The following is a 16,477-nucleotide window of genomic DNA, read 5'->3' as shown; positions in this document are numbered from 1 at the left end:
CACCATCATTGGGTCACCAATCCTCTCGGTATAATTTGGATATGATCATCACATGTCATTTCTGATCGTATAGAATTTTTTTCCTATTTACTTGACATACCCACATAGAATTTCTCTTTAAGTCTAAAATTGCAAGCCACGGCTCAATGCAATATGTTCAGATCTCACATGAGCGCCACCTAATTGTGACCAAACAAATAGGTGCGTGTGTGCAATGTAAGTTATTGGTTACCGTGGGTGGCATCGCATTCTGTTAGAAACTGGAATATTCGATAGGTGGCGAGTTGTGTCTTGGCTTTTGGTGGTGAGGTGTTGCCACGAATATCATAGGCGGCTCTTAGGTGTCGCGCGTACGGAACCACCTTGTATTGGGATTCGATCCGGTCAGCTCTTCGAGAAGACCTATTAGAATAAAAAAAAATATTGGGACACGTGTTTTTGTTGACATAATTGAGTATAGTATTTTTTAATGTGATTGAACAAACAAAATATATTAGTACAAAAATATAAAATTGTTGCCTTTATTGATAGCTTTATTTTTAGTGTAAGAAATGCATGACCTAGTATTGATTTTGATATAAATTTGAAAGCACTCACAATGATGTGCATTTAAGGGCATGAATAGTGAAAAAATGGATTTTGATGGGTTGACAACAAAAATGATACTACAACAATGCTTTTATGTTGGGCCAATTCATATGGCACGAGAGTTGTCATGCCTATATATTGGTTTGCCTAGGTCCCATTTTACAACAACGCATTCACACTAAAATCAATACTGACTCCACCTCTATTACACATAAAATTAAACCAACAAATTTATACCATTATAGCAATACATTTTCTTGCCCAGGCCATATAGATAAAACACATCCCTCAACAAAATTATACCATTGTGGTTGCTTAGTGTGTTAGATGTGGGACCCACGTGAAGAGCAAACATGAAGGCATAGCAAACTTCATTCCCCTGCTAGTCCTAGTAAATTTGGGGCAATAAAATGCATCATTCCAATTGGGTCAACAAAAGTGTTCAATGGACCAACATAAGTACACCATTAACGGAACTGAGAGTCTTTCTCTCTCTTAAGGAAGGGTTTTCTCTCTTTCTCACGAAAGGGTCTAAGGAGAGTTCTTGTTGTCTTGGTGCAGGGAGTAGAATTTGTAGATTTTCCAATAGAAGATCTTACAGATAAGTGGAAGAATCTGACCCTTACGGGGATGGAAGAGGAAGGTTTACACTTGGGAGAAGAAGATCTGGAACCTTCAACAAAGCAGGGGGAGTTAAGTCTATTAGGAAGGTTGCATCATGTGAGAAACATTACTGGAGAAATCCTTTCTAATACTATGAAAGGAATCTGGAAACTACGACAACACCCTTCGTTTAGAGATTTGGGTGGAAACTTGTATGCGATTGTGTTCGACAATGAGGTGGATAAATTGAAAATCATGGAGGGAAGACCGTGGTTATTTGATCGTCACCTTTTGGTTCTTCAAGAGATGCAGAGTTCTGTTCCTGTGAGGGAGATCCCGTTTGATGATGAGGTTTTCTGGGTACAAGTACACAATCTGCCACTTGCAGCAATGACGGAGAAAGTGGGTCGTCTCATTGGCAATTCAATAGGAGTTTGTGTTGATGTTGATACACAGAAGAATGGAATAGGGTGGGGTCCTTACCTTCGTATTCGAGTCTTGATTTCTTTACATAAGCCCCTCCCAAGGGGAAAGAAGATTGATTTGCCGGATAGATCTGTGACAGTAGGATTCTTATATGAGTTTCTACCAAAATTTTGTTACAAATGTGGCCGTATATTGCATGACAAGGGCGGCTGTTTGATTGTTAGTTCTAACCGTTTACATGGGGACGCGGAGCAGCCGGAGTATGGGAGTTGGATGAGGGCACCAAGTTTTATGAGGCGGAATGTTGGCATGAATAGTGATGATTTCCGACATAAGCCATCAATGTCCGATGATCGGAAGGGCGCCGATGATGGCAAATAGCAGAGTTACAGTTCAGCTAGAAGTCAAACGCGTGAGCTGGAAAAAGTGGTACCTAATTTTGTGGAGTTATTCTCAGAAAATCACGGGATTGATAATTTGCCTTTAATTGTGGGAATTGGTGTTGAAAATCAGGTCCAAATTAATTCAAATATTGATTCTATTTATGTATCAACATCAGTGTTGGGCCCACCTGGGGATGGGGTTAATAATTCCAATGAGGTGGTCCAGGTGGCCAACTGTACGGAGACTAGTGGGATGGTGATACAGGAGATGAATTCTATGATAGTGCTAACAGATGAAAAAAAACGTCCAAAATCAAGTTGGAAAAGGAGAGCACGTTTGGTTAATGATCACAATATGGAGATTGAACTCGATTCTGGTGGAGTGATGAACAACCAAGGTAAGAGATTGGTGAACGAGAAAGAGTTGGTGAAGAAAAAACATTGCTTTAGTGAGGCGGCGGCTGTTGTACAGCCCCGCCAAGATCAATGAGTCTTTTATCATAGAATTGTAGAGGGCTTTGGAACCCATCTACAATTCGTGAACTTAGCCTCTTGGTCAAGCTGAAGTCCCCAAAAATTTGTTTCTTAATTGAAACAAAAATCCTTTCATCTAAAGTTGATTTTTTCCGTAATAAACTACATTTTAAGCATGGTCTGGCAGTGGACTCAGTAGGGAAGAGTGGTGGTTTAATGCTTTTGTGGAAAGAAGAAATAGATATTACAGTACATTCTTATTCACTAAGGCATATTCATGTTACGATTAAAGAAGGGAGTGGTTCTCTCCCTTGGAATATAACCTTCTTTTATGGCCATCCTGATGTCTCTAAAAGGAAGTGCTCGTGGGACCTCTTGCGTTTTCTTTCAAATACTATCCACAATCAGTGGCTCTGTGTGGGGGATTTTAATGTCATATCAAATGGGGGGGAGAAGGTTGGTGGTAGTGATAGAGGGGGTACTACGATGAATGACTTTAATGATGCTTTATCAGATTCTAATCTTGTCGACCTGGGCTTCAAAGGAAATAAGTACACCTGGAGTAATAGGAGAAAAAGTCCGGAATCATTTATTAAAGAGAGGTTAGATCGGTCATTGGCTTCATTGGGTTGGTTACAAAGATGGGGTACCTATCATGTGGAGTATTTAACAACTATATCTTCGGATCACAGTTGTATGTATGTTTGCTGGGATGATAGATCATTAAGAAGAAGTGCTCTTACAAGAAGATTCAGATATGAACCAAATTTGGGTGCTAAAGATGCTTGCCACCAACTTGTGAGACAGCAGTGGGTCCGGAGAATTGATAGGGGAGGTGCTCAGTCTGCCTTATCGTATTTGCAGTTGAATTTAAAGTTTTGTGGTCCAAAAATTCAAAAGTGGGTAGTGAAAGAGAGACAGAGACATGCGTATACAGAGAAAGATTTGAAGTCCAAACTTGATTCACTAATTGCAAAGGAGAGTCATGAAAATCAAGAAGCTATTTCGGCTATGAGACATCAGCTGCAAGAGCTATGTGAACTAGAAGAAAAGGTGCTGTTAAATCAAAGTAAACAACATTGGTTAAAAGCTGGTGATCAAAATACTAGTTTTTTCCATAATAGTATGAAGAGGAGGCAAAATTTAAAGGGCATTGACAAAATCCTGGATGAAGGTGGATGTTTGAGAACTACTGAACCGGAAATAGCTGAGGCTTTTCATGCCTACTGTACTAGTCTTTTCTCAGCTGGAAGTATTGTGGAGGATTATTCATTTTTAGATTCAATAACAAGGCTAGTTGATGCTGATGTTAATGAGTCTTTGTGTAGGATGTTACAAGAGACGAAATTTGGAATGCAGTTCGAAGTATTAGTAGTCAAAAAGCTCCAGGCCCCGATGGATTTTCAGCGGGTTTTTATCATAGTCATTGGGATACTGTGGGAGATAGTGTTGTGGATGCTGTGATGGATTTCTTTGATACGAGTATTATGGATTTTGAGATAAATAGTACTCTTATTGCTTTGATCCCAAAAACGAAAGAAGCTCTAAGCGTTACTGAGTATCGCCCTATCAGTTTATGTAATGTCTCGTACAAGATCATTTCCAAAATCTTGTCTAATAGATTGAGTCTCATTCTCCCCAATATTATTCGAGGTAACCAATCTGCTTTCATTAGAGATAGGTTGATTACGGATAATGTGATAATGGTGTATGAAGCACTACACTCTATGAGCCTGATGGCCAGGAGCAGAACCAGCTACATGGCTATTAAGCTTGACATGAGCAAAGCTTACGACAGGGTTGAATGGAATTTTGTAAAAGAAATTATGTCTCGGTTGGGTTTCTCAGACAAATGGCAGGGGTGGATTATGCAGTGTATTAGATCTGTGACTTATAGAGTGCTTATTAATGGAGCTACTACAAATTTGATTATCCCAACAAGAGGTATAAGGCAGGGTGATCCTCTTTCTCATTTGCTATTTGTATTATGTACGGAGGGTCTTAGTAGTAATTTAAAAGAAGCACATGATACTAATATGTTTTGTGGAATTCCTTTTGGTAGAGGTCGGTTGCGGATTTCACACCTATATTTTGCTGATGACAGTCTCCTCTTTTGTCGGGTTAAAAAAGAGGATTGGATGTGTGTCTACGATATTCTGACGGAGTATGGTAGAGTCTCGGGCCAAATGATTAATTATAGCAAGACTAGTATCTACTTTAGCAGATATACTTCATCTCAGCAAAAAAGCCAGATGATTTCTTTGATTGGAGCTGTGGAAGCAAAGATTTATGATCACTATTTGGGATTACCGGCCATTGTTGGTAGATCACGGAAGAAGGCTTTTATGTTTATTTTAGACAGAATAAGGAAGAAGGTAATGGGCTGGTCTCATCGCAATTTATCTCAAGCAGGCAAGGAGGTTTTTATTAAATCAATCCTTCAGGCGATTCCTACTTATGCGATGCAATTGTTTAAATTTCCAGGAGGCCTTTGTACTGAAGTGGATCAAATTCTACGTAAGGTGTGGTGGGGAGTGAATGATAAGAATAATTATATGGCTTGGTTACCTTGGGCTAAACTATGTGAATCAAAGAAGAATGGAGGAATGGGTTTCCAAAATACCGAGGCTTTTAATGATGCATTGTTAGCAAAGCAATGTTGGAGAATCATTGTTCATCCAACTTCTCTATCCAGCCGTGTTTTGAAGGCAAAGTACTTCCCAAGTTCCGGATTTTTAGAGGTTTCGAAAAAGAGAAATGCCTCTTTTCTATGGTCCAGCTTCCTGAGTGCACGATATTTGTTGTTGGATGGATTGAAGTGGCGGATAGGCAATGGGAGGACGGTGAAGATATGGGGTAATCCATGGTTGCCGAAAGCAATCTTTTATGATGAGCAATTAGTGGATAAAGGGGTTCAAAAGTCTATCTTAGTTGAATTTTTAATAGACTGGACCACTGGGTGGTGGGATGCTAGTTTAATTAAAGAAATATTTGATGTTGACACAGTTAGAATGATAATGTCCCAGCCACTTGGTTCTCCACATGTGCAAGACTCGATATTTTGGAATGGAACTGAGCATGGGAATTATACTGTGAGAAGTGGATATTTTCATGCACTTGATATAAGAAGAAGGGAGTCTGCTTGCTGTTCAGAGCCATTGGCTAATCCTCTAGATTCGGTATGGACTCATATATGGTCGCTTGTGGTGCCTCCATCTACAAGGGTCTTCTTATGGCGTGCAGTTCTTGATATTCTGCCCAATTTTTCACAATTGCATAGGAGACATATATGTGATAGTTCGGTATGTTCTCTTTGTAAAAGTGCTGAAGAATCAGTTATGCATTCTTTGTGGGAATGCCCGGCAGCAAAAGATGTGTTTTCTATGAGCCTCAAGAAGTTGCAAAAGATGGATTCTATTTTTCAAGGCTCTTTCGCCCAGTTCTGGATTGCTTCCTCAGCTGTTCTTTCTTCACATGAGGTAGCTACTCTAGCTATTACAATGAGGTTGATTTGGCTTAGACGGAATAAGTTTGTCCATGAGGGGACTCTTACACATCCTACACAAGTAGCTCTACAAGGTATGAATTTAGCAAATGATTTTAAATTTGCTCAAGTAGATGGAGTTAATGTTCAGCGAGATTCAGTTTCAAGTAATCTCCAGCAGGTTTGGAAAGGACCACAAATAAACCTTATTAAAGCCAATTGGGATGCACCAATCCAATCTCAAAATGATCGTACGGGTATGGGTGTCGTATTTCGTGATGCTAGTGGGGAGGTCATGGCAAGTAGTTCTTTGTTGAGAATGACTGCACTTCATCCTTCTTTAGCTGAGGCCTTAGCAGCCCTTCATGCTGTGAAGTTAGCACTGGAGTTGGGTTTCACAGAGCTGATTTTTGAAGGAGATGCTGCAGTGGTTGTGGAAGCCATTAATGGAAGTGATGTCCATCGTGCTATTTGGAGTCCGGTTATCATGGAGATAAAGAGATTATTGCGCTTCTTGTCGAGTTGGAAATTTGTCCATATACGACGCACGGCCAATGAAGCCGCCCATTCCATGGCTAAGCATGCCTTTCTCATTCAGGGCATGCGGGTTTGGATTGAGGAGGTACCTTGTTTGGTTGTGCATATTATTCAGGCGGAGAAGTCTTCCTGGACTTTAACTCGTCAAAGCCATGCTAATGACTGCTATTGAGCTATTCTGTTATGTTTTGTTTTAGATAAAAACTGTTTTGTTTTGTCCATCATTTTATGAGGTTGATTGTATTCCACCTATATGGTGGCCCGAGTGCCTATAAGGGCATCCATTTCTTTTACTAACGAGCTGAGTATATGAATACATATATGGTCTCTTGAACTTTTCAAAAAGAAAAAAAAAGTACACCATTAACGAAAAAAATACTTGTAATTAGAGAAAGCATCTCCAACTGCGGAGGAAAAGAAACTTCAGAATGAAAAAAAAAAGAAAAAAAAGAAGAAAGTGTTACCCACATTTTGCAATTGCCAACACTAGGGTATAGTTATTGGCTAAGTAGCTTGTTCGGCCCATAAAATTGGTGGATCCCTTTGGGGCGTTTGGGCTAGACTCTAGACGGATGTTGGTTCACATGGATCCACCACATGAAAAGCTTTGGCTTAAAACGAGCAAAATCGTGTAAGCGGTTCATGACTCGCACAAGCATGTGGTAACCACGTGTGGACCTTGTGCGAAAGTGTGCACACATACAGCTCACTCTTGTCTGTCCACTGTTTTGACACAAAAAAAAAAAAAAAGGGCACGTAACGACCGTTAATTTGTTTTTGGTCCCAACAAAATATTCTAAAAAAATTAGCGCCAAAGTAATACCGCCAAAATACGAAATCTATTAAAATCGTGAAGCTTCCCTCTCAAGCCTCACCTATTGAAATCATGCTTTGCCCATTAAGCCCTTGTTTGCTAAAATTAGCCAATACCAGTCCCTTGCCTTTCCTTTATACATAATTTGGACCACATTCATGGTCTAATTTGGAAGTAGGTGACCAGTTTAAGTAACCCGCCTCAACATTTTCATTTGAATTCCAACATTACCCTCCAATTCATTCTCCCACAAGCTTCTTTGGAATTCGAATTGACAAATTCCCCGCGCCCCTCACAAGTTCTATAAAATCCTCCAAATGCCCACCAATACTCTGCAACAGAAATCCAATTCCCAATCTGCCCTTTAGTTTTCAATCACAAAACCCTAAAACTCTATTCTAGTCTTCAATATGCCTTCAATTCCAGAGGAGCCACTGCTCGCCCCGAACCCGGATCGGTTTTGTATGTTCCCGATCCAGTACCAGGAAATATGGGAGATGTACAAGAAGGCGGAGGCGTCCTTCTGGACGGCGGAGGAGGTCGACCTCTCCCAGGACATGCGTCAATGGGAATCCCTAACTAATGACGAGAGGCATTTTATCAAGCACGTGCTCGCCTTCTTCGCAGCCTCTGATGGGATAGTGCTTGAGAACCTCGCCGTCAGGTTCATGAAGGAAGTACAGGTTGCGGAGGCCCGGGCCTTCTACGGCTTTCAGATCGCGATCGAGAATATCCACTCTGAGATGTATAGTCTACTCCTCGAGACATACATCAAGGACTCGCACGAGAAGCATCGCCTCTTCCACGCCGTGGAGACCATCCCTTGCGTGGCCAAGAAGGCCGAGTGGGCCTTGAAATGGATCGACGGTTCAGAGTCCTTTGCCGAGAGATTGATCGCTTTCGCTTGCGTGGAAGGTATATTCTTCTCTGGAAGCTTTTGCGCGATATTTTGGTTAAAGAAGCGCGGATTGATGCCGGGATTGACCTTCTCGAACGAATTGATCTCGCGAGACGAGGGTTTGCACTGTGATTTCGCGTGCTTGTTGTACCGCTTGATGAGGACGAAACTGAGCGAGGAGCGCGTCAAGGGATTAATCAGGGATGCGGTCGATATAGAGAGAGAGTTTGTGTGCGACGCGCTTCCTTGCGCGTTGGTAGGGATGAATGGTGCCTTAATGAGTCAATACATCGAATTTGTGGCTGATAGGTTGTTGGGTGCGCTCGGGTACGGGAAGATGTACAATGTTGCAAACCCTTTTGATTGGATGGAGCTGATCTCCCTACAAGGGAAGACCAATTTTTTCGAGAAGAGAGTCGGGGAATATCAGAAGGCCCAGGTTATGTCGAGCTTGAATGGCAATGGTGACACCCATGAGTTCAAGATGGATGAAGATTTCTAGGGTTTGTTGTTGATGTAACATTTTCAGGGTTTTCCCCCTGTGCCTTTACCTTTTTTTTATATATATTTTTTATTTCTGTGTTGTTTATTAGTTTAATTTGTTTGTTTGATTTCTCTTCGGGAGAAATAATAGAAAAAAAATATTATAAATCTCTTTTAGTTCAATTGTCTTTGTATTTATCGTCTTCATACGCTTCTCTCTCTAATTTACTTCCATTCAAAGCAGTAAAGTGAGGGTAATGAAATTAATCTAAAAAATAGGGCCAATTGAAAATAAGAATTAACTATATTATTCTCTTTTGGCCATAAAATAGTGTTTATGTTTTGAAGACGAACATTTGTGTGGTCTGTGTTGGCGTAGTATGGCTGGCAGTTCTCAGATACAGAGCTCTGGAATGCTATCAGGAGAGCAGTTGCTTCATCCTTGCACTGACATCTTAAGCTGCAGATATTGATGCAACTTATTTATTGGTTCGAATTTTTTAACGCTAGTCAATAAATATTGGCATTTTATAGAAAAGAAAAACAAAACCAGTGTGGTTTGTTTGAGATTGCTTAAATGGAATGAAAGAAATAAATTATGGCCCCCCTTTCTCTGGCTATGGTCTTTCATGCTTGGGGAAGTCAATACGGCTGACGAGAATGATAGAGATTTGTTGGTTCACTTTTGCAAACTTGTTGCAAAGCAAGCTCTCTCTGAATTCTATTTTTTTAAGGATCATGCCCATAATTTTGACTTGTGTATGGGATGTGTTGGGTTCATACCTTGCGAAGGCATATAAGGCTTGAGGGCATGGTGCATTCCTTTATCTCTAAGTACTCTTCATTGGTAGACTTCGGGGAGGTTTGGAGTTTATGATCCCGTCTCTCGGTACTCTTCATTGTGGACTTTTATGGCCTTCAGTGTCTTAATTTTGGGTTGTATTATTTACCATATTTGTACATAAGGGTATACTACTTGGTTGTCTTTCACTCACATTTGGTTGCTCAATGAGATTTTAGTTGATTCATCATTTTTTACTTCTGTTTTATCACTCAGCTAATGCTGCTTGTTTATTTTGGGCTGAGAATAACCCATGTTCTTTGGGGTTTTTGCTCTGACAACTTTACCTAGGTGCTGGTTTTCCTTTATCAGTAGAGTTAGTAACTTGCATTGATATTTGTTTCTGTCAAATTAAAATTTGTTGTCATAATGCTAAATGTCTGTCAGTGAAGAAATGGTCTGTGAGGAAGCTGCTGAGCTTGAACCAGAAGGATTTTATGGAGAAAATGCATGCTCAACAAAAACTGCAGGAACAGGTAATATCTAGCTAGATCTGATGAAAGATGTTTGAAGATATTTTCTGCTAAGAAGGCAGGATCAATTTTTCTTGCAGCAATTTGAAATGCCAAATTACATGAAGAAATTTCACCTGGATGACCAATCTGCAATTCTTGAGAAGGTACTTGTCTGCCATGGCCGTTACTGTGCATGCACTGGTAGCGGGACAGAATTTTAACCTTTGGCCATGTGAGAAGTCATTTATTTCATTGAACCAGATAAAGGAAAGTGTATTTTAAAGCTAATTTGCTTACCTCAGTGCAATACAGAATTGTTACATTTTGCAGTCGAAAAGCAGAATTTTACCACCACTCTTTATCTTTACGGATAGCAAAAATTGCCAGTTGCACTAAATTTTCAATGGGAGTGAAGTATTTAGAGACTTCAAACTTCAAGGCAAATTTTGGTTTTGTGATCAAAAGACTTTGAAAACGTATTTAAAACTGAATGTACTAGTTTAATTTTGAAGGTGACATATCTGTTTTGTCATCAGAACAAGAGATTGTTCGAAGAAGGGATTTGAAACACTTTATTGTAGGTCTTTTTAGTGCACTATATTGGTGTCCTGGCAAATTTTTGTAATATGCAGAATCTTCTTCTGCTTTGCGTCCCTTACCTACTTCATTTTGGGCTAAGTTTCAATTTTTCATTTCTGGGCCTTTTCTTGTCTGACTTTGCATGTGTGAGGTGGCTGTGACCCACACCAAATCCATTGATAGAAGCCCGCAAGATGGAAATATTTTGGGCCAAGCTAGCTTCTTGCTTCTGGACATTGGAAAGGGCCCATTAAGTTAATCTGAAAGTAAAAGGGCCATGTTTGGGCCTCCAGTCTAATACCCAGATTGATTTCAACCGCAGAATGTGCCCAAAATGAAGCAGTCTTGCTGCTCGAAGATAAGGCCCCTCGCCTCTTCCTCTCTTTCCAGACTCCACACCTCCCTTGCCCTTGCCCTCACAGTCAGCCAAAACCAACACAAGTCTTCAGTTTTCGGGTGGTATTCATATAGATATAGATGTATGTATATATCTATGTATATGTGCCAGTAATTTAATTATTTTATAATTTATTTTGTTCATTTTGAAATCGACAGCTAAGAAATGGCAGCAGCTACGGCAGTTAGCTTCAGCTTGGCTAATGCATTCAAGGGACTATCTCTATCTTCAGCGTCATCAGCATCTTCGTTCTTTAATTTCGATGCGGGGTTAATAATGCCCAAATCAACGGTTTCTATGCGGCCAAGATTACCGGTTCCTTTGACGATCGAGTCTGCGCACAAAAAAGGAGCCGGCAGCACCAAGAATGGACGAGACTCGCCAGGCCAGCGTCTCGGCGTCAAGATTTTCGGTAACCAGGTCGCAAAGCCCGGCTCAATTATTGTGCGCCAGCGCGGCACCAAGGTGTGAGTATTCCCTTATTAGTATTATTATTATTATTGTTTTGTTAAAAAAAAATAGTGGGTTTCAATGATAGTGTTGATTGTCATTGACATAAATGAATTCGGGAACTGTTGTTGATGACTGATGGTTCTGATTTCAACCCCCCCTCTTATGAATTCAGATGGTTCTTGCTGGGGAGTGAAGTAGAGAATGGTTTTTTCGTGAATTTAGATAAGGGGGCTTCATAGATGGTTGTTGCTTACAAATGCAATAACTCATGTAGTTTTACTTATAAAAAACACTTAAGATATGGGCGTTATTGGAAGGACTGGATAAGTTTGACAAGCTTTTATGGCCACAATTTTTGAATGGGTTAGAGAAGTTGTGGATTGAAGCTTGCTGTATGTGTGGTAGAAGAAGATTTTGGGTGTTGAGAATCAAAAAATGGAGAGAACTCAGTGTAATGAAGCTGGTCTCTACAAATTAATGAATTGAAAAGGCTTTTCGTTTCTAACATTATACAAGATGAAGCCCCTTGGTCATCCTGGACTTGTATGGTGCACTGCAATGAGGTTATTTCGTGTAATTTCTTGACCTTGAAAACTTCTCTGATTGTAGGTGCATGTGTTTTTTGAAATATCAAATAGAGAAGAAGAAACTTAATGGAGTTTGAAACATGAAGGATTATAAAGCTTAGACCCTTATTATATGGGGAGGGATCTAAGTGGTAACGAAGGTGCCTTAAAGATCATTTAGTGATGTATTAGGCCAAGGCAATAACTGTTGAAGTATAACGTGAAAAAGAAATTAGGAGTCAATTCTGTAATGGAGTTGATCTTCATTGTAGTGTTGAATATTTGTACTTTTGGAGATAAAGGTCAGGGTTGGTGATTTTAAGTTGTGACTGTAACAGCTCGTAGCTTGGATTACCAAGTAGAATTTCCAAACTCATGCACTTCATACATTGCCTTGTATTTTTTTGATAGTTTAGAATTGTTTTTAACTATAGCCTATAGTTGATTGCAAATATATTTACCCATGAAAATTATATTCATAACAACTATAATGCTCACATATTCTGCTTACATGTAGATTGTTTGTGGGGGGAGATATGTTAAAAAAGAAATTCTTATACTTTTTTGCCATTTAATATTATTATGTGTTTGAGTATTTACTTATTGGCTCTTCACACTTTATATGTCCCTTTGTTTTATTTGTGGATGACTTTTGATTGTTTGTCTTTGTGAGATATTCAGTTTCACCCGGGAAAGAATGTGGGGATAGGCAAGGACCACACCATTTTCTCATTGATTGATGGACTTGTTCAATTTGAAAAGTTTGGGCCTGACAGGCAGAAGGTTAAATTTTATCGTTATGTTCAAAATTTTAGAACTATGCTCCGTGAAGCTAGATTTGTCAGAATAATGGAAATTTGTGGATATGCATAACTTACAGATCAGTGTTTACGCACGAGAGGTACAGCCTGAGAACCCCAACAGTTATCGAGCAAGGAAGAGGGAGTACTTCAGGATGCAGCGTGAACGTAAGAAGGCTAGAAGGGAAGCCTTTTTTCAGCCGCAGCTGGTCCTAGCATCTGCTGCAGAGAGCAATCCTATTTGCTAATTCCTGAACGTTCCATTTAGTTTTAATTTTTTTGGTTTACAACTATGATCAAACCATGCACATTGGTTTGCTTCATTGGTTTCTCTTCCTTTTTTTATGTTTATTCTGTTGGGTCCTGGATACTTAGATCGGAAGTGTCGATATCTACTGTTTCAAATTTGCTATGTGAATCCCTTCTTGTTTGCTTTTAGGGTTGGGTTGGGAGGGTGTATGCAAAGGTTAATGGGGAAGTATGGGAGTCTACTGTCACTATTTCCTCCAATCTCTAGTCCCCATTCCCGAATTTCCCAAGCATGCCCTTACTTTTATGCTTTGAGTTCCTGCTTGTACTCTTATCATGATTTGAATGTCGAATGATTGAACTTAACGAAGAACAGTATGTGATGGAATGGCTTTTTTTTTTAAAAAAAAAAAAGATAATTATGGAAATAAACAATATGGATTGTTAATACAGAATAGAAAAGGGGATGGGGAAACATTTCACAACGTCCCCAACAGTTGGTAAGGCATTCACTGACTAAGCCCCCTCAATATTCGCATTGCTTCTACGTGAACATGAGAAGATCTATGCTTCTATGTTGATCTTTACATGTATGTTTATAATCATTGAATATAAACAATGACTACATTTATAATCAATGCCTGCTCACATGCAGATTATAATATTGATTATAATTCACGTGCAGGAGAGTCCGTAGCATTTCCCAAGGACAACACGTCATAGTTCAAGGATTATTCTCAGACATTCCATGCTCCTAAACATGGCCGGAACACCAAATTAGTTGATCGACACTGATGATAGCGGATTTTGATTTTCTAAGATCAATATATTTTCAATTTTCGGGTCCAAGTAAAATGGTGCGAGAGCACAGACGAAATTCGAACCTGAACGGATAGGGTTGAGGATCTATGGTGATTCAACAAGCTAAAGCAAAACACAACTACCAAAATACCATAGAGGATGAGTAAACATTTCAACGCATGCCATTATAAAGCAAATCCAAATATTGTCAACAACAAATGTACTCTCGTATGCTGCAAATTAAAATCCTAAAGTGAGTTTTCACGCTCTCATTTCCCTTCTGATTCTACTGAACTGCCAACCATTACAGTCTGACCTGCAATATAAGGAAAATTCTGGTTAGTGCAATTCAAGTTTCATCATATTATGAAACATATGGAAAATGAATGGTCTCGGAGAGCTTATAGTGTCATTATCTATTGAAGTTAGGGTTGATCAGATCTTAGACAAAGTCCAACTTGAGCACCTTGTTGAACCTATCAACACCAAGCTTTTCAAATTGGATTGGTCCATTTCAGATCTATATAATCCCCCCGTAGTTGTTAAAAAAGAGGGTAAAAATTACACGTTACACTCACAGATAAGTATTATATTCTTAATATATGCCTCCCACAGCTTATAAACAAACAAATTTTACTCCATAACACAAAAGAATTACATAATTAATCAAAAAAATACTGTCCACAACACAAAAGAATCACATCATTTATCCTAAGAAACATTTATTATCAAATAAGTTAGCAGTTGTGCGTAGAGTCGAAAAAAATTAGAAGTGTAAGTCACTAAAGAGAGGAGAGAGACAAAATACACAGATGGAAGTTTCTGGAAAAGGACTCATACTCTATAGAATTAGTCAATACTCAATAATGTAGCTTATGATAGAAATGGAGGGCAAAGGAGAATTCAAGTGGCACTGTGGCAGATTCTCACTCATTTATCATATGGATGCATCTAGCCAACCCCAACATGGTAGGTGACAACGGTGATTGAAGTGTACCAAACATAGATGACTTTTAATAAGTAGTTTTCCAACCATACATTCACATGTAGTATTTTTCCTCGTAACATTTTCTCCCTACTCTCTTTAAAAATTAATGCCTTGCAATAATGGGCTAAGAGCCTAAGACACTATCACAAGTTTTTCAACTTAATCAACTGACACCAGTTGTCAAAAAAATTCCTCCCCTATATCTCAAGACACACAAATAAAAAAAAAAATACAACTAAACGCCATTGTATATGACTGCATATCAAATCAATAATCATATACGAGGATGAATGAGAATGATGTCCATGGTTATACACAATGTGTGACATGGTCTTCATGTATCACATGACTACCATTGTACTATCGTACGCATTCATGCCTGCATGGTGATACACACATACGACATTGTATCACATGACAGCATTGTAGCTATTCATATGAATATACGATATGCAGTCAAATAAGAAAATGCAACTTGTTGTAGGAGAAGAAAGCCTAGTATATGACAATAAGAAGCAGCAAAAACGCTTACTGGGTCTGCACCTTCTTAGTGCCCCTTTAATAGAGTCCTTCCACTTTTAAAAGAGAGAACTAAAAGAAAGAGAAAGAAACAACAAACACACTTGAGAAAGAAACAACAAACACACTTGTACTCCTAATGATCAGGCAGTCCAATTCAAACCAAATAGTCTTGTTTGACCCAAGTACCCAACTCATTGAAAACATTTTCCAGCTCTAACTAACTGCTCAAGTCGTTAAAATCCAATAATTATCTACGTATATATTAGTTATACAACAACATAATACCATTTTATGTCAGTTGCATTTTAGTACCAAGAGAAGAACAACAGCAGACCATCCGTTAATCAACAACAAAATACTTCTAGTTCAATTTATGGACCATTCAACAAAATATTTCCAAGGATCAGCTGATTTTCTTCGACATGCAATCACATGGTCTAGCAGTTCCCGGTTCATGATATCATGAAAGCGTATAATCCCAGAATTACAGCATAACTACAGCATATTATCCATTATCCGCGAAACAAAATTACAGCGACTTAATGAAAAGCACACTAGAGTCAATCGAGAAATCATGAATAAAGAAGAAAAAGTATTACCTAGCCAGATCCGACGATGATGTTGTTGATAGGGATGAATATCAGCTTCACGAAGAACCCGACAAATCCCATCACCACGAAACCAATAGCTGTACGGACCGCCACCTTCGTAAATTCTACAACATCACAAAAGGAAAATAAACAGCCTCGATCAAAATCCACAACAGATCCGCCCAATAGAAGCAAATAATAATCGTTTGATAAAAAATAAATCAAAATCGAGAAGTTCATCTTATACCTTTGCGATCGGGCTTGTGGCACCTCTTGACGAGGCGAACGCTGTCCTTGGAAAACTCTCTGAGCGGATCGAACACTGAGTCTATGGCGTCCATTCTCTCACTTCTCTTTTCCGAAATTGAACGAAACGATCTTTTCAGAGAACTAACTTTGTGGACAAGGAGATTCTGATTTTCGACCGAAATGCGTCCAGCCTCAAGTAGGCCATACAGGCCGGAAAGAGTTGGGCTTTTAGCATTGAGCCCAGCTTAATCCATATTTGCTCGAGCCTTGGGCTCATGCTCAACACATGGAAAGGGG

At 39.3% G+C, this 16,477-nt stretch overlaps 4 protein-coding genes across 7 annotated transcripts; 3 read left to right on the top strand and 1 right to left on the bottom strand.

Annotated features, from left to right (window-relative positions):
* Nucleotides 1-1,218: 1,218 nt before the first annotated feature.
* On the top strand, nucleotides 1,219-3,938 carry LOC119996822. The gene is made up of 3 exons (XM_038843616.1): nucleotides 1,219-1,990; nucleotides 2,075-2,398; nucleotides 2,662-3,938. Exons 1-3 carry the CDS (start codon nucleotides 1,219-1,221, stop codon nucleotides 3,936-3,938), a joined length of 2,373 nt encoding a protein of 790 aa, XP_038699544.1.
* Nucleotides 3,939-7,558: 3,620 nt separating this feature from the next.
* LOC119996208 (ribonucleoside-diphosphate reductase small chain) lies at nucleotides 7,559-8,871 on the top strand. The gene has a single exon (XM_038842759.1). It carries the CDS (start codon nucleotides 7,720-7,722, stop codon nucleotides 8,707-8,709), a length of 990 nt encoding a protein of 329 aa, XP_038698687.1. The 5' UTR covers nucleotides 7,559-7,719; the 3' UTR covers nucleotides 8,710-8,871.
* Nucleotides 8,872-10,887: 2,016 nt separating this feature from the next.
* On the top strand, nucleotides 10,888-13,219 carry LOC119995826 (50S ribosomal protein L27, chloroplastic-like). Of its 3 annotated transcripts, none has more exons than XM_038842280.1 (4): nucleotides 10,888-11,021; nucleotides 11,121-11,427; nucleotides 12,663-12,764; nucleotides 12,862-13,219. In XM_038842280.1, exons 2-4 carry the CDS (start codon nucleotides 11,128-11,130, stop codon nucleotides 13,027-13,029), a joined length of 570 nt encoding a protein of 189 aa, XP_038698208.1. In that variant the 5' UTR covers nucleotides 10,888-11,021; nucleotides 11,121-11,127; the 3' UTR covers nucleotides 13,030-13,219. The 3 variants fall into 3 exon arrangements, with proteins under 3 accessions (XP_038698208.1, XP_038698207.1, XP_038698209.1); XM_038842279.1 differs by having other exon boundaries at nucleotides 10,892-11,044; XM_038842281.1 differs by having other exon boundaries at nucleotides 10,904-11,024.
* A 743-nt stretch (nucleotides 13,220-13,962) lies between these two features.
* Nucleotides 13,963-16,372, bottom strand: LOC119995828 (protein transport protein Sec61 subunit gamma). 2 transcript variants are annotated; one of them, XM_038842282.1, is made up of 3 exons: nucleotides 16,202-16,372; nucleotides 15,941-16,056; nucleotides 13,963-14,147 (listed from the first exon to the last, which is right to left on the bottom strand). In XM_038842282.1, exons 1-3 carry the CDS (start codon nucleotides 16,270-16,272, stop codon nucleotides 14,101-14,103), a joined length of 234 nt encoding a protein of 77 aa, XP_038698210.1. In that variant the 5' UTR covers nucleotides 16,273-16,372; the 3' UTR covers nucleotides 13,963-14,100. The 2 variants fall into 2 exon arrangements, with proteins under 2 accessions (XP_038698210.1, XP_038698211.1); XM_038842283.1 differs by having other exon boundaries at nucleotides 16,179-16,353.
* Nucleotides 16,373-16,477: the final 105 nt, after the last annotated feature.

Source organism: Tripterygium wilfordii, chromosome 4 (assembly GCF_013401445.1).
Source record: "Tripterygium wilfordii isolate XIE 37 chromosome 4, ASM1340144v1, whole genome shotgun sequence".
NCBI classification, from domain to species: Eukaryota; Viridiplantae; Streptophyta; class Magnoliopsida; order Celastrales; family Celastraceae; genus Tripterygium; species Tripterygium wilfordii.
Note: the sequence above shows the minus strand (reverse complement) of the source record. Positions and strands in the feature narration are given on the sequence as shown.